The 22,687-nt window shown below is 41.9% G+C and overlaps 1 protein-coding gene across 3 annotated transcripts in view; it reads left to right on the forward strand.

Moving 5' to 3' along the window:
* Positions 1–22,687, forward strand: part of MAN2C1 (mannosidase alpha class 2C member 1) — a 389,693-nt gene that overhangs the window by 362,838 nt on the left and 4,168 nt on the right. For all 3 annotated transcript variants that reach the window (XM_078685096.1, XM_078685097.1, XM_078685098.1), the window contains 3 exons: positions 10,926–11,005; positions 11,681–11,826; positions 20,400–20,503. In XM_078685096.1, the coding sequence (XP_078541222.1) occupies positions 10,926–11,005; positions 11,681–11,826; positions 20,400–20,503 (330 nt within the window). The remainder of the gene's footprint in view (positions 1–10,925; positions 11,006–11,680; positions 11,827–20,399; positions 20,504–22,687) is intronic.

Raw genomic sequence — 22,687 nt, forward strand, 5'->3', positions numbered from 1 at the left:
CTACAGCCCTCTCATGTACATCAATACCTAGGGGCTACCATAAACACCAATACAGCTCTAGCTTATCCCAGTCCAGCCAGGATACAGAGCATTCAAGCTTTAGTTACAAGGTTTCAAAACCAACACTCTCTCCCAGCCAGAGTGTTCATGCAATTAATAGGCATGATGGCATCTTGCATTTTTATTGTACCATATGCAAGACTGCAAATGCGCCCATTCCAGGAATGTCTAGCTCATCAGTGGAATCTGGCACAAGGACAACTGACAGACCTGGTATTGGTGGACAGCCACACACATCGCTCTCTGCAGTGGTTGAACACCAAAATCTTATCCAAAGGGCGGCCGTTCCTCGAACCTGTTCCACAGAACGTACTGACAACGGATGTATCCCTGACAGGATGGGGAGCACATCTGCTCCACCACACAACTCAGGGAAGATGAACCGCTCAACAAAAGGTGCTTCACATCAATCACCTAGAGTTGCTAGCAATTTTCTTAGCACTAAAGTCCTTCCAAGTGCACATACGGAACAAAGCTGTCTTAATCCGGACCTACAACATGACAGCCACGTACTACATACAAAAACAAGGAGGCACACATTCCCTGCAGCTGTCCCAGCTCGCACAAAACATTTGGAGATGGGCCATTCCACAAAACATATATCTGCTTGCAGTACACCTTCCAGGAGTTCACAATCAGATAGCCGATCTGTTAAGTGGACTGACACAAGAGATTCACAAATGGGACCTACATCTGCAAGTTCTTCAACCATTCTTTTACAAGTGGGGTCATCCACACATAGACCTGTTTGCCTCACACGCAAACGCAAAATGCCCAACCTTCGCCGCCAGGTTTCCACACCCGCTGTCCAAGGGCAATGCGATATGGATAAATTGGTCAGGCAGATTTGCGTACGCTTTTCCGCCAAACCCACTAATACCACTAGTAGTATGCAAGCTCAGACAACAGTCCCTCAAACTAATCCTGGTAGCTCCCACATAGGCACGCCAACCGTGGTTCACCACTCTACTGGAACTCTCTCTAGTTCCACACCAAAAACTGTCTCTGACACCATCCATGCTAACGCAGAACCATGGAGACATCAGGCATCCAGATCCAGGTCAACTGAATCTGGTGATCTGGCTCCTGAAGTCTTAGAGTTTGGTTACCTTAACCTGCCACCAGACTGTATGAATATCATTAAAGAAGCCAAAAGACCTACTACTATAGCTTGCTATGCTGCTAAATGGAAAAGATTTGCCACTTACTGCACCAATAATCAAATTGATCCTTTAGATGCTTCCATCCAAAATATTATCTGTTACCTTCTCCATTTACAGAGATGTAATCTGGCATATTCATCTATACTTTTCCATCTTGCAGCCATTGCGGCATATCTACAAAACAGACAACATATGTAGTTGTTTAGAGTACCAGCAATAAAAGCTTTTATGGAAGGATTAAAAAGAATTATTTCTCCTAGGTTACCACCCTCTCCCGGGTGGAACCTAAACATTGTTCTTACTAGGCTCATGGGGCCCCCTTTTGAACCTTTACATAAATGTGAACTGCAATTTCTCACATGGAAAACAGCTTTCCTCATTGCTATTACCTCTATTAGGAGAGTAAGTGAGATGCAAGCTTTCACTATACAAGAACCATTTTTACAATTACACCGTAACAAAGTGGTTCTAAGGACTAAACCTAAATTCCTTCCTAAAGTAATTACTCCTTTTCATCTAACCCAATCTGTAGAGTTACCAGTGTTTTTTCAAAACCCAGACTCCGTAGCAGAGAGAGCTCTACACACACTAGATGTCAAAAGAGCTCTTCTCTATTACATCGATAGGCCCAAATCCTTTCTCAAAACAAAGCAACTATTTGTAGCTTTCTCTCCACCACATAAAGGCAACCCCAGGAATTGCAAGGTGGATTGTTAAATGTATACAAATATGCTATCACAAGGCAAAACGCGCATTAACAGTTCCTCCTAGAGCGCACTCCACACGCAAACTAGGAGCCACCATGGCTTTCTGCAAGGAAACAACATGGTCTATAACACACACCTTCACTAAACACTATTGTGTTGATGTGCAATCTAAGCAGCAAGCTGCAGTAGGCCAAGCTGTCCTCAAACCTCTCTTTCAAACTACTGCAACAGAAACAGGTGAACACCGCTAGGGGAGATACTGCTGCACAATCGATGCAAAGTGTAGAATCTGCAGCTCATATGCCTCGAACGGAAAATGCTACTTACCAGTATGCATCTGTTCTTGGCATGTAGACCTGCAGATTTCTACACACCCTCCCGCCTCCCCGGGACCTGTATCTGTTACAGTTTTTTATCTTAAATAGATATACACACATGGACAACCTTTCTTTATTTCTACTAACTCCATCATTTCCCATCATGGCGAAAAATAATCTAAGAATGGAACCGATGCCCATGCGCACTATTGTCCCAGGGAGGAGTCGCCTATCTCGTGACTACAAAGACTTCTTCCAAGAAGACAACAACATGCAATCATCCAAGCCCAACACCAGGTGGCAATCTAATGCAAAGTGTAGAAATCTGCAGCTCTACATGCGAAGAACAGATGCATACTGATAAGTAGCATTTTCCTTTTCTTTAGAGTTTACTGCAGAGTACCTCATTGAAGCCAGGCATTCCGCTCAGTAGAACATCCCATGCAGTGCAAAAAAGGGTTTGACCTGTAACATTAGATTTGCAGCATGTGCTATATTACATCACATGCATTACACACTCCTGTCATCTCCATATATGTCCATAGAACCGACTAGGTTGGCCTGAAATTATCTATCTTGCAATAGAAGTCAACGGTGGAAATGCATTCTCTCAATTATTTTTTTGAATCTCCCATTTTTCTCTTCTAAAATGTGAAGGTTGCACGTTGTGTTTTTCATGAAGTGCTTTCGATGTTGAGTTCACTTGAAAATACCTCCCTCTGAAACTGTCAATGCACCAAGACAAATGCTCCACCTCATATTGTTTTTTTCTGATCAATACTTCTAGCCCAGATTCCTCCCCTTTAGAGTTTCCCAGGCACAAGACTGGATCAGGATAATTTAAAGAGCATTACTCCTGCATGCCGGTAGGTGGCCTCACGCGACTCTCTGCCGACTTAGTAACCGCCCCGGAAGTGACAAACTGAGCCATATATAAGGGCCACTTCTTTGCGCTAATGTCAGTTTCTTTCTTTCTGCATCTTCATGCGTGAATTTAGAGCTCACACCCAACTTTTTCCTAGTCAATTGATGAGGTTTTTTTCATTAAAATTACTTTTTTCAAGTGTGCAGTGGAAGTTTGTTACCTCCTAAAACCACAGAGTTTAAGCCGTGCAGAGACTTTCACAAACAGATATCTGTGACAGATCCCCACAACATTGGTCTCTGTTGTTTGGGATCAATGCATGACTCTATAACAGTGCAGGTCCTGTGAGGAGTGTGCCCTCATCAATCCAAAAGCAATCCGGAAGAGTGAAGCTGCTCGTCGCCAGGCATCGAAAGAAGCCTTGGAAGTCCCACTTGAAGTTAAGTTTGGACTCCTTCCTGCTTTCATGAAAATTCCAGAGACAGGACTTTGTTGAGATTCAAGTATTCCAAAAAGACAAAATCGAAGTGGGAGCTCAAGAAGGCCAACTGGTATTCGTCCATATCCAGCAACTTTCAACCTGAAAGTCACAAGGACGAGAGGGTGCCTTGCTGTTTCACTTTCTGTCCCCCGTCGAACAGCTGATTACTCTGCTGATCTTGGTGCACCCAAGTTTTCTGGATCCATCAGTGAAGTTGCAACAAATTGAGGCCTTTAGAGAAGCCATGTTGTGAATTTGTGGCACAGTTCCTGCTACCTCTGGCATGTCTTCTGGCCCCAAAGGTCAGCAGAGGTCTCCAGTTGTGTTACTGCCGATGAATTTGCCCTTGGCACAGTCTGTGCCTCTGGACCCTGCCTCCGGGTCCACCTGAACACACTGAAGCCAACTTCCATTCTACATCGACACAGAAGGACAAATCTGTTCCTAAAGTCCTATCTGACTATAAGCAGAATCCATCTTCAGTGGCACATTTGAATAAGATCCGCAGGCTTCTCTAGAGACACAGAAGCTTCTTTAATGGACATGTCGTTTGTTGGATCTTGCGTGTTTAGCAAGAGGTGAAATTCAATGTTGGAGCCTTTTAAAGGAAGCTGGTGCATTCCATAGTCCTTCCTACCCCTGCAAGACAGTATCTTCAACAGTTCTACCCTGTTCAAAGCTACTAAAGATGGTTGGCATAACGCTCATGCCCTGACACACCATCTTCAAATTAGGTACCCCAGTCCTTTTGGGTTGCTGGGATCAAACAGACCACACCCAAGCAATCAGGGGACGCAAGCCTCTTAGTCCCCATCACTCAAGCATCCTCCGTGGCACATGACCATCTTTTCAGAGATATTTCCTCGAGGGGTGGCAAAACGTACCATACAACAGGTGGGTCCTCCAGATCGTCCACCGAGAATATGCCCTATTTTGCAGACTCTTTTGGCAAAAGGAGCCATATAGCATGTTTTTGCCCAGGAAATGGGGACTGACTGTTACTCCAACTTTTTCCTAGTGCCGAAGACAGACACAAGGACATTTTAGATGTCATCCCTCTAAAAGCCTGCTTGTAGAAGCACAAATTCATGATACTGGTGACTGTGGACCTGCAGGGCTCCTACTTTCATGTATCTGTTCTGCAGTCCCCAGTCCTTGTACTAAGTATGTCTAGGCAGGTCGCTGTGACAGGTTTGTAGCCTGGCATGTTGTTCGTTGTAACTCTGGCCCTGCAAGGGCTTGCATTGGGGCCCTACTAAATGTTATATGTCAATGTTTAGCGGAGCAGCTGTTTCAATTACATATTGCAATGAGATTTTTATTTTCAGAACAAGTTTTATTATATTGTTGAAGAATCACATAAAGGACACTGCCCCCCAGGAACCGAAGGGCCAGTAAGCAAATATTGAGCCATCACATATATTCAATTCAATCAGCATTTTGATACAAAAGGACAAACCCAAACTCCCTCCCCCTCGCCCACCTCCCCGGATCCCACCCCCAGCCCCACACAGTGTCGACATGGTCCAGAAGTAAAACTTATCAAGCCAAAAGCCGCGTGTACCCCTTTTTACCCAGGTTCAACGAGCAATTGTTCCACACCAGCATCCTGTTGTGCCGGAGGTTCCAGCCACAGCCCTCTATAGTCCGCCCACCGCTTCCATATTTTGAAATGTTTACGGGGACAGCCCCTGGCCTCAAAGATCGGGCGCTCCAGTCCCATACAAAAGTCCAAGCCCTTCTTCCACACCTCTATCAATGGAGCCCTAGGGTCCTTCCAGGCCCGCGCTACATCTCTTTTGGCCACCGTAAGACCCAGGACCAGCAGATGGCGTTTGTATATATTTCCTCCAACCTGTTCCATGACATGAAGAAGACCCAGCTGCGGCGAGCGGGGAAGGTCCCAGCCCAACACCTCCGACAAGCAATCCCATATTCCTATCCAGAACCTCGACAGCTTCTCACACGATCACACCGTATGTATGAATGTGCCCACTGCACGCCCACATCGCAAGCACTCAGGGGAGGCAATCAAACCAGCCCTCCACAGTCGGTCTCTAGTGTAGTAGGCTCTATGTAGATACTTAAATTGGATGTAGCGCAGGCGCACTGCTATTGCCGCCCCTCTCGGTGCCTCCAGGGCCTCCCTCCAGTCGTCTTCCGCCAAGGCACCTATGTCTCCCTCCCACACAGATCGCAATTTATCCAATGAAGAAGAGCAATGCGTAACTAGAGTCTGGTATATATTAGATATTTTCTTCTCCTCCAATTCTCCCATAAACACCTTGGCCTCAAGGGGACTAAATTCGGGCAGCGAGTCTAGGCCTACCAAGGAGGGGGACAGGGCGTGCCGGAGTTGCAGGTACTTAAAAAATTGAGTTTTAGGCATGTCATATTCTTCTCTCAGTGCTTGGAACGACTTGAGAGTCGTGCCCTTCATGACGTGGCCCAACGCCGATATGCCAATGGCGTCCCAGCCGCGGAACCCCTGCAGGGACGCCAGCGCCGGCAGGCAATGAGTTTTTTAAAATGTCTGATGTATTTATTTTCTCCAAAACCACCTGTGATGTCACAGTGGGACCTTACTTTCCTAATGTGCTCGCCATTGGAACCCACGCACAGGTGTCCACTACATGTGATACTGAACACTGTGTTTCTGGTTGCAACTCATTCGTTTTGTGAAAGAACTCTAAGCTCTCTTGGTGCAGCCTAGTTAGGCCACCTTTTTCACAGACAAAGTGGTACTGTGGTCCAAGGCGGTCTTTTTACCTACGGTTGTTACTGCTTTTGGACAATGCATCACTCTTCTTATTTGCTTTGCCTTTCCTCAGCCTTAGAAAAAGAAGGAGAGACTTTATCAGCTGGACCCTAAAAAAACTATATGCTTATAGATTGCATTGCACCAAAGACCACCGGATTGATCATCAGCTTAGTGTGGGATTCTCTGGAGCAAATAGAGGCGAGGCGGTGCAGAAACCTTTACCCTGCATTTCTCCAACGTTTTAGATGGCTGAGGGGACAGAGAGATGGCCCAATAATTTCTTGGGTGGTAAGATCAGCAGTGGATATGTTCAGCAACGAGGGAGGGTGCGTAAAATGAATCTATTTGTATGTACCTGCATGAATAGTTCTTCTAAAGAAAAAGCTTTAGGTTCACTGACCCCCGGAGAGAGGAAATAGCCACAAAAAAGATCTCTATGAAAGAAATTGGAGGGCACACAAGCAATGGCTTGAAAGGAGAAAAACAAACAACACACAAAAGGTAAAGTCAGATAAAGGTTACCAATAATTGTTGTTATTATGGTGTGTGTCAGAATCCCTCTAGGAAGATAAAACAACCCTCAACATCAGTTTGTGGCATGCTTCATCATTGGGCCCATCTTTATGCCGACAGATATCATATCCTGGATGGGTTCAACTAGAAATAGTAAGGGAGCTCTTGATACTATATATGGGGATCAGAATTATTTTGTAAGGCAAGTGCATATCAAATTATGTAGATTTAACTAATTCGATATTTTATTCTCTGATATTCTGTCAAGATAAAAAAATTGAGACGAAAATATTTACAGAAACCTTTTATCCTTCCGTTCTGTGATGTCAACTAACACGATTTGGCCTAATACCATTGCCTATAAGGGTTAAGAGGTCTTCCTCAGGACTGTAAGATCCCTATTTCTTCTGCTGTGACTTACATTGGAGAAGTAAAAAATAATGGGTGGACAGAAAAGACAAAAAAAACCATGCAACGGATATTTGCTTGTATTGCACAGGATTTACCTGTAGAAATGAACACGAACTTACACTTAGTTATAAAATCTTCCCAAAAGAGATTCTGACACACACCTTGATAACTGCAATTACTAGCTACCTTTATCTCTATTTGTGTGAAGATTGTCTATTTAGGGAGGAAATATTAGCAAATGTTGTTTCCTCTCATTCTTCCTTATTTGTTTGGATATTAGAAAAACAAAGCAATTACTTGTTGCTTTGGCTCAACCAAGTCTTCCTTTATGGTTTGTCATATGCATTCAGTTGTGTTATACTAAAGCCAAATGTACATTGCACAGCACGCCGACGGGCAGTACTTTATTTGTAAAAGAATAAGTGCTGGTGTCCAAAGTTTTGCTAAGAAGCCTACGGCTATCAAATTTCAGCGGTGCCAAATCCCAAGACTGCGTAGCCTTGATCTCACCTCATCCCTCATTTATCTATCACATACACTCTCTGCACCTTTATCTCATCTTATTGCATGTTCTTTTTCATTCTTGTTTCCTTTCTTGGTTACTGTGCTTCTCTTTTTCTCGTCCTCATTTGACCTTCCTTTAGTGTTTTCTCTCTGTTGCTCTGCGTCAAAGACTAATGAGTTCAAATAAGTGCCTATCCCCCACAAATTAGTGCCGGTTGGCCCCAATGGCAACCACTGAGTGAAATTAAGCACTGCCAACAGCACATTCCACTAGAAACAAGTAATTCCTAGGTAATATTCTATTAGCAGACATATGTAAGATCACTACCTTGTCCTCTTGCAGAGCATTACTATATAGATAATCAAGCCTGTCCGGAATTGTAGATAGTACAAACATTCCTTAAATCCCTATTCCAAGCTTGTTTCAGTTCTGCCTCCAAGCCACCGCTTTAGAGCTTTTTGGTACTGCTTGGTAGTCTATGCAGAGCATGTGATCTACAGAAGCATTTGCAGCATACAGAAAAAGTGGCTTACCTGTAAAAATCTGTTTGCCGCTTTTGGTGCTGTAGATTTCTATGGGCCCTACCACTTTCCCGGGTGCAACAGATCACTCTTTACATACGCACTTCCACACTAGCCTATATCATCCACAATATACAGACTTTCTACTGCTTCTCACGTTCCTCTGTATATTCGCCTGTTGGGTAAAACACAACCTAAGGTGGCGTCTCTGTCCTTGTGCATTGTAAGTTTCAGGGACGTTATAGTGCGTCACCTTTAAACCATAAGCAGTACTGCAAAGACAAGCAACTTGTACTGTTGCAAGCCAAATATTGGATGGCTAGACTGTGTAAAGCATGTTAACTCCTTCCCTAATAGAGGTATTGTGTGTAATGGCTTCTGCACTCTGCTTCTATTTTTTTGCACAAATAGGTTAATCTTATGACACTATTCCTGTGAAAGATTCTACGAAATTTGGTTACGGGTTGAGGGGTGAGATGAAATTAGTACAACCGGAGATAGGCCATTTTAAAGATTTAGGTAAAAATAGTGCCTTGAAGCACAAACCACTAACTGTGGCTATCTGGGTCGTGTCAGACCGGGGCAAAGTCACAAGTTCAGGCCAACCCCAATGGAGCCTGGCTGGATACATGGACAAAGTTAGGCCCGCTGAACAAAGTACCTTAAATCCTGGTTGTGGAGAGTTGCGAGATCCCTCGTCGAGGATGAGTTGTGTGGCGGTTCTGAGGAGCTGCAGGGCTGCAATCCAGATCCTCCGCTACGGTTCTGAAGAGCTGCGGGTCTGGGATGTGAGGTAGAGGATGTGTTGTGTAGCAGAGGTTTTGAGGAGTTATGAGGTCCTGCGGCGGGGATGCATCATGCTTGAGTGGTTCTGATGCGGATCTGAGAGGCGATGTACCGGACTTCATCTGTTCTGCTACATTTTCAACTGGGCAGGCGGAGCACCTTCAGGCCCACTTCCAAGGGTCTAGTACTGAGGTAGAGCCCCTTGCGGGGGGGACTTGCAACAGGTAGAGTGCAGGTGTAGGGTTCAAGGTGGTTGGAGCCTTTTTTGTCCCTGAGGATTTTGATCAGGAGGCCAGCCAACAAGTGATTGGAGTCACTCTAGTGGTCGTGGGTTTAAGGGTCAGCACGTTTCAGTCAAGCAGCAGGCCTGCAGAGTAGCAGTCTGTGCAGCAGAGCAGCTCAGCATTCCTTCTTCCAAAGGTCCAGAGGTGTACTGAAGAGTTGGGTCTGAGGATCCAATATTTATTCATTTATTCATGGTGGCCAGCTTGACTGGAGGCATAAAAGATTGTGAAGCCCATTGTCAGTGTGCTGAGGCAGATCCTTTGTGATGTGTAGGTGTGGTAGGTGACAGCTCCTCCCCCCTATCAAGTCAGAGATGGCCCATCCTTCCAACACCTCTTCCCCCTTTGTCTCAGTGTCTGGGAGTAATACACAGAGATACACTGACAGCTACACTTAGTCATGTGTTAGGACAAAAAAATGGCAACTTTCTAAAAGTAAGGTGGCGAAGCGAGCTAAAGAATGATGGATTCAACCCAGATCTGTGACTGGGTGGAGTGTCTGAAAAGTTTCAGCGCTCCGTCCATCATCTCCTTGTGTTAACTTTCTAAAAGCGGCATTTTCAGAATTGTGACTTGAAATCCAACTTTACCATTAAAGACGGTTTTATATTATATTCTTTAGATGCCAAACTCGATATTCCTAGTTGTTCCAGATTGAAAGTTACCCCTTATTAAATGTAATAAGGTAACCCAATGTTATCCTATGGGAGAAGTAGGCTTCACAATAGTGAAAAAAGAAAGGACATGTAAAACTTTAATGTACGTGTCCAGTTTTTAATCACTCTGCAGCCTGCCCTTTTTTGCTGTGTAGAGCCCACCCTAGGGTGACTTCTATGCATTTAAAAGGGAGGTTTAGGACAAGTAAAAGGGTTTATTTTTCGAGGTTAAAATGGTAGTTTAAAACTGCACCCACATGCTTCAACGGCAGGCCTGAGACATGCTTAAAGAGCTACTTAAGTGGGGGGGGGCACAATAAGTGTTGCAGGCCCACTAGTATCATTTACTTTACAGGTCCTGGGTATAGGTAATAAAACATTTCTAGAGACTTCAATGTAAATTAAATGTGCCAATTGGGGATTTGCCAATTTCACCATGTTTAAAAGAGAGATCGCAAGCAATTTTGCACTCGTTGGCAATGGTAAAGTGCATAGGGTCCTAAAGCCATAAAAACAAATTCAGCAAAAACAGCAGGATTAAGGCAACAAGTCTGGGGAAAGACCACCCTAAGGCTTACATGTCTAACACAGCTGTAAAGTAAAATTGCAAGATGGACTGGGGTTTTTTGTCCGAGCATTAGAAATGTGCATTAACAGCTGTAATCAACAACAAAACATTGTTAAGAGCAGAAGGCTTTTATTCAAATATACAAACTGGAGAATCAGGGTTTTATGTTTCCTTAAGGTCTCTTGTTTGCCTGACTGTTTCTCCATGAGAAAAACAATGCTAGTCTTGTGGTTAGATAATTGAAATAGTGTAAAATTATATTCGGTGTAAGCAAGGTGCCATAAGGATGAAATGATCTCTAAGTACATCTTTAAACCTTTTATTCAGACTGAGAGCACCAAAGCTTCCTGATGCAACAGCGGATATGGGAATTCACCAGTTCTCCTATGCAGTGATGCCACATGTCGGTGAGTCTCATGGGCTTATTGTTCAGGTAGAGTGGTTTTTCAGTGCTGAAACTTCAGAAGCAAAGCTGTTAACGTGCCCATTATTCTTGTACACATGACTGCTGCCACAGTGTGATTGCTAGTAGTAAATTAATTGATTCACCCCCCACCTACCCTCCTCATACACACACACTTTGGGACAGAGGGTGCTTTATCAAGAAAGAGTGGACAGAGTCTCTTCTTGTGTGGGGAATCTTGGAGCACTAGCTGTACTTGTTGAAAGCAGCCCTGCTCAGTGGGCAGTAGTGTAATTGTTTAACTGAGTCATGGCCACAGCCCACTGTCAGTATAGGAAAGAGAAAACTATACCTAGGGAATGCCCTTTAGCATTGTGCAACAAATGGAGCTCCAACGTGGATGGGATAAAGATTGTATTCAAACAATATGCAAAGAAGAGGGGCTCTGAAAATTACGATGGAAGAGATGCATGCAGTGGCACGCCCTTCTGATTTAGCTATCTCTATGGGAGCGATAACAAGAGATATCCGAATTATGAGATAGCAGAAGCTCTGAGTATAGCTGTACAGTCACTCACATTATGGGGTTAGAGGAACTCTTACTCTTCTGTGTATTCCTTATTTCATTAAGTGGTAGCCAACTCTAGTAAACTTTAATTCTCACTGTACTCATTTGTAGGTTCATTCCAGGAAGCTGGTGTGATTCAGAATGCATACAATATGAATTTTCCTCTTCTCACCGTTGCAAGTGCCTCTGCAGAACAGAAAACCTGGAGTGCATTCTCTGTGCAATCACCAGCCATTATCTTAGAGACCATCAAGCAGGTAAGTTCTTTTGAAACTGTATGTGCCTAGTACATTTTAGATATTCCCTTCGTGTTTTTAAGATTACAAAAGAGGCAAATTATGTTAATACTGCAAGTTTCCTTCGCTTCCACAAAATGGCTCTCACCCCTACAAATCTCTTACAATTCCATTGGCATGTCATATGTGCACATGCATAGTGGTTAGGTTTCACAAAGAGATACATTTTGTGTCTTTACGAGGTTCTTAAAATATCAATTTTCAAAGCTCTATTTAAGAAGAAGTAATTTTCCCCATCTAATAAGATTTTATTTTTCAGTAATTTATGCTATCTGTGAAAAAAGTGACGCATAGGGTAGCCTTTCTCTTGTTTGTAAAATCATATTGCTTCACAAGGAAGCTTTTGATCTCTATAAATATTTTGTTACACAAGGTGTTACTCTTCTCATAACGAGTTATCATACTCTGCAAGGAAACTCTGTTTATCTTATTTGATTTCACAGTGCACACTCATACATCCTTAGACTCACTGCTTTATTGAATGAGATACTTGTCATTTCTAATCATAATGTTCTGCAAGCACTCAATCCTTATCACGCCTAGAGTGATTCAGTAACATAAAAATACATTTCCGACCTTTCTAATGCTTTATATTCATTATTGGAGTCATGTTCTCAAAACCAGTTTTATATTCCCACTAGAAACTTTTCTCACTTAAAGAAGAATCGTTCCACTTCACCTCATCTCTAAAGTCATCAGGTTCCAAAGATCTACATTTTCTTCTCACATGAGTTAAAATGTTAAGCAGCACGACATTCTACGTACCATTATAGGAACTCTTCTGTCCTGTAGAGATATTGACATAAGAAGGACTTTTCCCATCTTTAAACCCTATGTGCTATTCATAGAGACAACCTTTGTATCTCAAAAGTTGTTAATGTCAAATGAAGGACATGTTTATTTCTGTAGAGTTTGTTTACATTAGACAAGAAGATACTCATAGAGATATTATGAAACACTGAGAAAACAGGTAAGGTTCTGTGCCTGTATTTAGATGATACCTCCAGAAAAAAACTACCAGTGGAGGTAAATCATTTTTAGGTCGTACCTAGGCACCACATGTGCTGTCTCTTCGTGACATGCTGTATTCACTCTGTGTGCTTACAGCTGCTCATTGTCTGTTTATGTCGTCTCTCCGATTGTCCTTCAAAAATGCTTCGCTAGTGGTTAATCCTTCCTCTGTGTCCCTCCTTTTTGTGTTTGGTTTCCTCCCACAGAGCACCGTCCAAATACTGTTAAAATTACTCTTCTGTGTTGATATATTTATTTGGGGGGCAATTCTTTTCTTTGATTCCTGCTTGTGTCACAGTCTGCCCGGCATCAGTGGTTCAGCTTCAGCGCCCATCACTTAATTTCCCTGTCCCATTCAAATACCGAAATGAAATGTCAGACGCTTCAGACTCTGTTTTAGACATCACCTCTTTAATTGTCTCTGGCTTGAAAGTATGAGGATTTACCCCAAACTCCTCCTCTTCGCTGCTTATTGCTTTAGCGAACCTCAGTCACTGGACCTTCCGCTGCTCAACCTTTCAGCACAGATAAGGGCAAGGCTTGGGCAACACATCACCTGCTTAACTGCCAACCTATAACATAACAACTGTTGACTTCAAGAAAAGACAAAGGCCACAGGAAAAATGACAGAAAACAAACCATGAGAATCTAATTGAGATCCTGCTAACTCTAAATCTTAATCCCTCGTGCCTCTCAAAACTGGCCCCAAAATGCATGCTACTCAACTGCAGATCAGCGATCAAACATGCCTTCAGAAATCGCCTAAAGTATCCTCCACCACAAATGGGACATTCTTTTTTTGACAGAAACTTGGCTAAATCAGTGGTCCATACCCTTGCTTGACATACTCGTTCCTCCAAACTACTCCCTTTAACACCTTTGCCGACAACCAGGTTTGCCATTTTCTTGGAAACTTCAACCTTGACTGGATGATGAGGACGATGCACAGGTATCTACACTAAAACAATTCCTCTCTGATCAAAAGTTGACCGAATCTTGTACAAGCCCTGCACATAACAAAGGTTCAACACTCTACCTAATCATATCCAAAGAAGGAGCACTGACAACTGACTCAATCACACCCAATGACTTGTCGGATAATCTCTTAATTGTATTCCACCAAAATATGCACAAACAGACAACTAAAGCGCAAGAAACCAAACAGAAATGCTGGGTTAGAGACCCCAAAAACATTGACCAGGTGCAACTGACCGCTCTTTGCAAGAAAAATCTTACTCCTTCAGCAATAACCCAGAATGTTCTTGAATTAACTGAGCACTACAACCAACCAAACAATATCTAACATAATGGAGTCAGTAGCCCCACTGAGATTCAAAAGACAAGAAATCAAACCCTCCCAACCTTAGAACAATCAAAGCCTAAGTGAGGAAAGGGGGAGTCTTAGACATGCTGAGCGAAAGTGGAGATAGGAACCCTTGACATTGCTTCCAATTAAACAACATGAATGATGGAACAGCTACAAAAACATATTTGGAAAGCAAAGGAATCGTACTTTAGATCCCAACTCGACAATGCAAGGAATTGACTGTTTGAAATTGTCAACCAACAAACCGGGCCAAACAATGTAACCATGATCAGCAGTTACTTAGTGGAAAATGTGAAACTTTCTCTAAATTTTTCAATAAAAAAAAAAAGAATTTTAGAAATCGAAAAAGAAATTGTAACTGACAAAGAAAGATTGCGAGCCACTATAGACAACACTCACCATTCTGAAGATGAATCTACATCCCCAGTGGAGGATCATACAACAAACCACACGTCCAAGACCAAAAAATCAAGCATTCTGGAAAGAGTTCAACACTCTAACTGAGGAGATGGTCTAGAAGATCGGACCATTCATGAAACCAACTTCACATTTCGACGACCCTCTCCCCTTCACAACATCAAAGGGGCGCAGTCACCTTTTCTCGCCTATACTGACAAAGATTATAAAATATTTGTTAAAACAAAGCATTATCCCAGACTGCCTGAAGACTGGGCAAGTGACACCCCTCTTGGAAAAAGTAGGAGCAGACCCTACAATCCTGGGCAACTTTCACCCAGTGTCAAATATCCCCTTTATGGCCAAATTGTTGGAAACATTTGTGCACAACGAACTCAATCTACTCGACACATTTCAGTCAGAGTTTAGACCAGATCACAGCACTGAATCAGCCAATGATCAACATAAAGGAGGACACCCTTAAGAGGCTAGACAACGATTCCTGCCTATTTATCCTTCTATTCCCCTCATTGGCATTTGACACGGTTAATCTCCACAACCACCAAAAATTGCTAGAAAACAGAATGGGACTGTCTGGGAAATGCTCTTCTAGTTTGCATCCTTCCTACCGAACCACTCACAACGAATCAAACTAGGCAACTCAGATACCTCACCAGTGAGATGCGGAGTCCCACAAGGGTAGACTATTTTCCCCATACTCTTAAGCCTATATATGGAACCACTAACGGAAATCCTCATGACTATTGCATTCCATATGTATGCAGATGACACACAATTATACTTAAAGATATATCTTCCATAGAAGATGTCATCCAACTAAATAACACTCAAGTCAAAACTCAGTCCTGCCTATCTCAAAACCTCAAGCTGAACTCTCTGAAAACAGAATTCCTACTTTTCTCCTCTCATAACAGCTCCACACTCATTCAAGATTGACTCAATCACCTCGACGCCTTCAACTGCAAACCTACCATTATTGATTCCACTAAATTCCTCGGAATAACACTGTACAAGAATCTGAACATGCTAGCACATATCAGTGCAACCAAGCGCAGTGCATCATTTCCACTCAAACTACTGAAGAAAGGAAAACCATTCCTGCCACCTCCAGACTTCAAACTAGCAGTACAATCATTAGTGGTCTCCAGACTAGAGTACGGTTCTGCAACCCTTTCAGGTCTTCCCAAGGCAAGAACAGCTCTACTAAAAGCTACCCTTAACACAGCAGTGAGGCTGGTAACAGGCACTAGACATTTTGCCACATTACACCTTCACTTGGGTATCTAGACTGGATCCCGCTCGAGGCCAGAAACTCAACTGAAAATTGCTTGCTTTGCACACAAAGCCTTACATTTTAACAAACCAGGGTACCTGGCAGAAAAGATTGGAATCGTAGGAGGCAGCCGCCTCCTCAGAAGTGCAAACTCTCTTAGGCTTGAAGCCCCTATATTCAGGAAACAAAAAACCTACAGTGGCTCCTTTTCTAGATCAGCACCAAGGAATTGAAACTCCTTACCACCCATAGTCTGATCAAACCGGTCAACTGACTCTTTGTGTTTTTTTTTTAAAGGTAAAAAAGAGCCTAATGAATAGATCCCTCTCATAAACTCTTGGTTAGCCTGACCCTTGGGCTCAGTGGGCGCTACAATGACAGTACTATCTTTACGGGACAGAAGCACATCCTTCCTAGTGGAACCCCACTCGGGCATTGCTCCCCTGGGTACCTGGAACTGAACGGATTCGGAGCAGATCAAGAAAACCACCCTGAAGATTATGTTTACCAATCATATGCACAGTGCTCTGATACCCTTGGGTCATGTTCGCACTTTGCAAAACACTCTAAATAAACATTTTCTCTGGCGCTTTTTTATATAATGTGAACTCGAGCAACCCAAAGGTGTTGGAACGATTTACATGACTGCTAGTTACATTATACAATGTCATATTAATTTTTGGGGGCATTTTTATAGAGCACGAATTACAATAAAGGTATTAAAGCGCTTTACAAAAGCGCCAGTTACATTACACAAGGTCAGGGTAATTTTTTTAGTTTTTAGGTGAGCGGAGATTAAGTGATGCAGCCGCCTGTCTTTATTCATTATGTCCGCTCTACCTGACAAATGGAAGCAGCATTCATCCCTCCCACCTCCTCCCATGTCGTTACATGCCTGTCCTGCTGGCTTTTCCTGTCGTCCTCCTTCTCTGAGTTGTAATTTAAAAGAACATTCACACCAGGCCCCCAGGGACTATGAGACATTTTTTATTATATAATGTGAACTCGAGCAACCCAAAGGTGTTGGAGCTCTTTACATGAGCGCTAGTTATATTACACAGGGTCAGATGAATTGCTTGGGGCATTTTTATTGAACGCCATCTCGACTGACCCAAAGGTACTGAAGCGCTTCAGAAAAGCTCCAGTTACATTACACAAGGTCATGTTAATTTTTTTGTTTTAGGTGAGCAGAGATTAAGTGATGCAGACGCAATCCCTGTTTATTCATTATATCTGCTTTACCTGACAAACGGGAACAGCATTCGCCCCTCCTACCATGTCGCTGCACTGCCTCTTCCGGTCGTCCTCCTATCAGCGGTCTAGTTTCAATGCACATTTACGACAGCTTCCCAGGGACTGTAATACATTTATTATATAATGTGAATTCATGCGACCCAAAGGTGTTGGACCTCTTTATATGAGCAATAGTTACATTATACAAGGTTAGATTAATTTCTGGGGATAATTTTATAGAGCGCAAACTCGACTAACCAGAAGGTATTGGAGTGCTTTATAAATGCACCAGTTACATTATACAAGTCAGGTTAATTTTTTTGTTTTTAGGTTCGCGGAGATTAAGTGATGCCAATGCTGTCTCTGTTATTGCACCTCTACCTGACAAATAGGAGCATTTTGCTGCTGTTGGTATGTCCTCTGGAGAAGGGCACCTGGTGAATAGAGGCCTGGGAGTGGATGGATGTTATGTCTGCGCCATTAGAAAGTACTTCACTGCTTTTTTTCATAGGCTGCTCTATATTCTAGTGTTGCAGTCGCACACAGAATGTTATAGTGCTGTTGTCTTGCATGAATGCACTTGTCTTTCTGTCTGTGCATTAAAAAGCCTCATAATGTGTCCATAAATGTTCCCTGAGGCAGCTGTATTCCTGAATCACACTGCATGACCCAGTTGTATAGGTCTTCAATCTGTGACAGCGCAGCATCTAGGATAATGTGCTGCATGGCTAAACACTTATAAGGTCGCAAATGCGAGAACTAATGGCTATGCCAATGCTTGTTCTTCTCGAGAGTGGACTTATGAAGCAGTAAGTATCCACTTGGAGGACAATATTGAGGTGTACCTTTTCATCTGTAGAGATTAAAGCTAATTTCTCAGCTTGAATCTCTGACTTTAAATCAACATTCAGACAATAATTACAAATAGCTGGCCTGGGAATGTAGACAAGTGGGAAACTGCCTTCAATCAACAATCAGAAGTGTATATAGCGTGCCTACTCACCAGTGAGGGTCTCAAGGCACTGACTGGGGCGAGGGGTGCTGATCCATCTTGGTGTGGAGGTTTAGCCGAAGAGCCCGGTGTTGACGTCCTTCCTGAATCGGGTCAACCACACAGATTGCCTGAGGTTTAGAGGCAGGGTGTTCTAGGTCTTGGTGGCGAGCGGCAGCAGTGGAAATGTAAAAAAAAAAAATTTACCAAGTATCAAGAGATCAGACATCACAGGCCGTACATAATTTTAGAAAAGAAGAGGAAACAGAGAGGAGCTTTGTGATACAGTGGTACGTGGGTAAAACTGGTAACAAGATCTATTGAAATTGTATATGAACCCAGACTATTGAAAGTTCGATTTTTCTTCATATGAGCCTGCAGTTTCTCTGTCACCATGGAGGCTTGGCAATTATCATTATAGACAGAGTTATAACTGGCAAAAGGAATCGGATGGGGTGAGGACCCTTAGGACTTCAGGAGTTGTCTCATAACACCGGACTATGGGCTGGAAAACACAAAATGAGCAATGCGACAGAGTCGCAAGTTATCTTGGAACTCTCCTGTTCATTTTTCACATTCTTATATAGTATCCCTTATATTTGCAAGCCGATCACAGGCCACTTTTGACCTCCGTACATGGACGTCCTTATGCAACACCTACTTGATGTAGGGTTTTGTTTATCTTGCTACAATTAAAAAAATTATAGAAAAAGGTACCTGCAAGGGTTTTATTCGCTATCTTACCAGAACTCAGACGTAATAAATCTATTTGTTTATATATCTGATATATATCCGATGCCAAACAGCACTGTTTGGCGTCGGAAGGATATCGAAGATTAGCGTGGATCGAGAGTAGATTGAAGAACGCTTTCGTTTACACAAGATTGGTTCGCAGTTAAAAGAAAATTTGACCAAAGAAGAAGTCTTGGCCAGAATAACATTGCGCCGTAAAGCTTTTGGCCCCAATCACAGAGTGCCAAAAGACAACTAGAAAAATCTGTGTCCCTCCACTATTCACCACTGTCTGAGGACTTGTGTTGGTTACATCCTGAATAAGGGTTCATCGTCACATTTTAATAGATATTGTCCTGAAGATGGTTTTCAAAATTGAATAAGAAGACCGAAACGTCGAATATCAAGTCCATCTCTACAGTTAAAATTAATATTGCATATGACCCTCTCTATTATTTGAATAGGAGTGTTCTGCTTTCTTATTTTTGATTGGACTTGTTTTATTCAAATGTTCATTAGGATGATTTACTATTCCTTTGTTCATTTGTCTGTATGATTGGATCTTAATGATTTGTACCCTTTGATTAATTTACAAATACATAAAGAAAATTCCTTGATATGAAATCTTTCCCGTGTTGCTGTTAGTTTCTTCTCTTTTTTACACATTTTGTCATTGAAATAATAATTTGAAACATTGTTGTACTTGACTTGAATAATTGTACAGACTCTAAATTAAGTTGGATCAGATATATAACCAAATAGATTTATTAAGTAAGATAGCGAATAAACCCCTTGCAGGTACCTTTTTCTATTATATTTGCCCAAAACCGCAAGGTATATTGGGTCACCCACCCTCTCTATATATACACTTAAAAAAATGGCAAATGGACAAAAAAAAGCACCCACCCTGTTTTACAGGATTGAATGCATGAACACCTAAAGCCGGAGATTGACTAAAGCGGCCGATAGAAACTTAACCATTGTCTTTCCCACTTTGATTGCAAATATGAAGTGTACTGTTGCATAATGACCAGGCATGATTGATTTTTCCAAAGATGCTAATATGTATAATGCTTTTTCAAACTAAGGACTTGCAATTGTTGCCAATGTTATTTATATGAAATGTTGGTTACTAGTGTGATGGTTTAGTCGTAAAGTAATCTACTCACTTTCCTCCATGTTATTCAGTCTCTGACTTAAGTTTTAGTTCATTTTTCTGCTGGAGTGTTCTCCTTAAATTTCCAGTAAGATACGAGACTGAAGGGGTGACATATATTCTAAAAGGGTAGCCAACCCATAGACTAGCCCTGAAGAACAACATTGAAGGAATTCAAAAGGGTCTGTGACACCCAGAAATGAATTTGTGCGGTATTGTCAGGGTAAAGCCTGAAGTTGTGTACCATTTATGATTCAAAAGCATTCCTACATCGATCCTGCTTTGCACCCGGCTTTCCTTTCCTGCTGTCATATCATATTTCTCTTTGATTTCTATTTACACTTACAATTCTCTTGTTTCTTGGCATTGATATGAATATCACTCTCTCTACTAGGCCGAGGACAGACCTGATGCCCTGGTGATTAGACTATATGAGTCCTATGGCAGTACTGTGGACACATGGATCAGATCTTTTCTTCCTGTGAAAGAGGTCATACTGTAAGTACAGGCTTTAATGCATTTTTGTACATTTAGGTGAGGACCTGTGATCATTAAATGCCAGTGTTTTATATATTTTGGTGAAACTGTTAAATTGTAGAAATCTACTGAAAATAATTACGAATTAAATTACTTAATTCACTGCAGCGTTGTGCACATGTGGTTTTGGGTTTCTTTCTCAAAGTCTACAAGAGAGACCCACATGCGTGGGCAGCTGCTGGTAAGCTGCTACCACGTACTAATTGTCTAATTGCAACTCAAGGGGGGAGGGGGGCAATGTTTTGTTACATGAACCAATGGACATTATTAGAACTCATGTGTTAGCAGATCATCAATTATGCCTGTTAAGGGACTACTCAAAATTGAACAATGTTTCTATTAACACTGAATAAATGGCAATACAATATGGTTAAACATTTTTTTTTAAAGTTTACACGAGAGATCACCTTGTTTTGGGTTCATAATAATACTTGCCTTGAATGAAGTGTGCCATTGTGTAAGAGATGGCACTTCTTATCGATTCTACGTTTGTTTCCACTTTTAATGACATTGTGTTGTGTTGTGTTGTGTTCCGTTGTGTTATGTGGGAAAGAAGACTACCCAGTGTACAGGCAGGTGCCTGAGTACTTAACAACAAAGAACAGTAACATCAGTGGACTTCTCCAAATACAATAGCGCATTTTAGGAACAGTGGCCCTTATGTTCTAGTTGTGCCTATTGCTACAAAATAACGTTACAGTAATTGTAGAGGGGCAGCGTATCCCTTAATCAAGTACATATTGGAAGTGCAAACCATAATGTAAAAGTGTTAAAGCATTTATTATCAAATATCATACATTTTGTAAAAACAACAGAAATAGTGAGAGCTTGGTGCAGTGTTCATTGCAAGCATTGAAACAAACACAATAACCAGTTAAACCAATCAAATTCCTTATACATAAAGTGCTTCAAATGACAGGAAAATAAAGGTTTTAAATCAGATCCTGTAAAAAAGCATCCTTAACTCGAGCAGGTGGAATCTATCCTGGTAATTTTACATTCATCGACAATTCATTCCAAACTGGTATTTACAGTACCATAACTGGGACGAAAATTGTATAGGGAGTAGTTGTATAGTGAGCTCTAAAGAATGGCACACATATAATAATAATCAAGCACATAAACATGGGTCAGAGTAATTGATCCACCAAGTATATGATTTATGTCAAAATACCTAACGGAAAGAGCTTACAGATGGTGTGTTCACTTTCTTGACTAACGTCAGGAAGGTTTAGTCACATTGAGTGAATTGTTGCTTGCCTTCATGTGTGCTTATACTAGTACTGAGCAGTGCACCCCACCAATAAGTTATTTCCCTTATTTTTTAGTTCAGTCCCCATAATTCTAGGTAAAGCTATAAGTAGTCTTAGAGAGCCACTATTAGGTTGTGCCACGTCAGAGGAAAAGAACAGAAAACTGCATTTTTCTAAATTGAGGACACCACCTATGAAGTTCTATTTTCCCTAAAGTTCCAAACATAGTTCTTGAATAGCTGCGTTTATCAAGGGAAAATGCAAGTCTGACTCAAGGACATTTAGGGAAATTCTGAACAGACTTCAGACCAGTCAAGCAAAGACATCAAGTACATAATGATCTTGTAAAATAACTTACTCGATTTGAGGGCAAAGTGGATTATTAGTAGTGGCAGATATGCATTTACCACTGGCAATAATACCACTGACATGCTATAGGGCTCAGAATAGGTCTTAGAAAATTATTCCCATGCTCAACCCTTGGCTGCGAGCAAGGAGGCTTAACTTCAAAGACAGGTATGTAAAGCATTTAAAAACACCAATTCAGTAAATAATTCAAACACACACACAATAAAAATCCAACACCAATTTATAAAAGTAGGAAATATTTGTATCTTTAAACTGACAACAAAACGAAAAAAATCCACTGTAGGGAACTAGAGATATTCACTTTTAAAGATTAAAAGGTGTAAATGAAAACTGGTATCTATAGCTTGTCTACTCCTTTCCTTTTAAGAGCATTGTTTACTACCCCTCCCCCTGGCTCTGGCATTCCTATGGCCTGCAATCTCTCCTCCCAGAAAGGCTTCCTTACCCCAGGGGTCATTTATCACCTCTTCAAAGCAGCCAGGCTAATCAACTTATCTCTGACCAAGCAAGGCAGAGCAATAGA

The sequence above is a fragment of the Lissotriton helveticus genome, chromosome 3_2 (genome assembly GCF_964261635.1).
Source record: "Lissotriton helveticus chromosome 3_2, aLisHel1.1, whole genome shotgun sequence".
Lineage (NCBI taxonomy): Eukaryota > Metazoa > Chordata > Amphibia > Caudata > Salamandridae > Lissotriton > Lissotriton helveticus.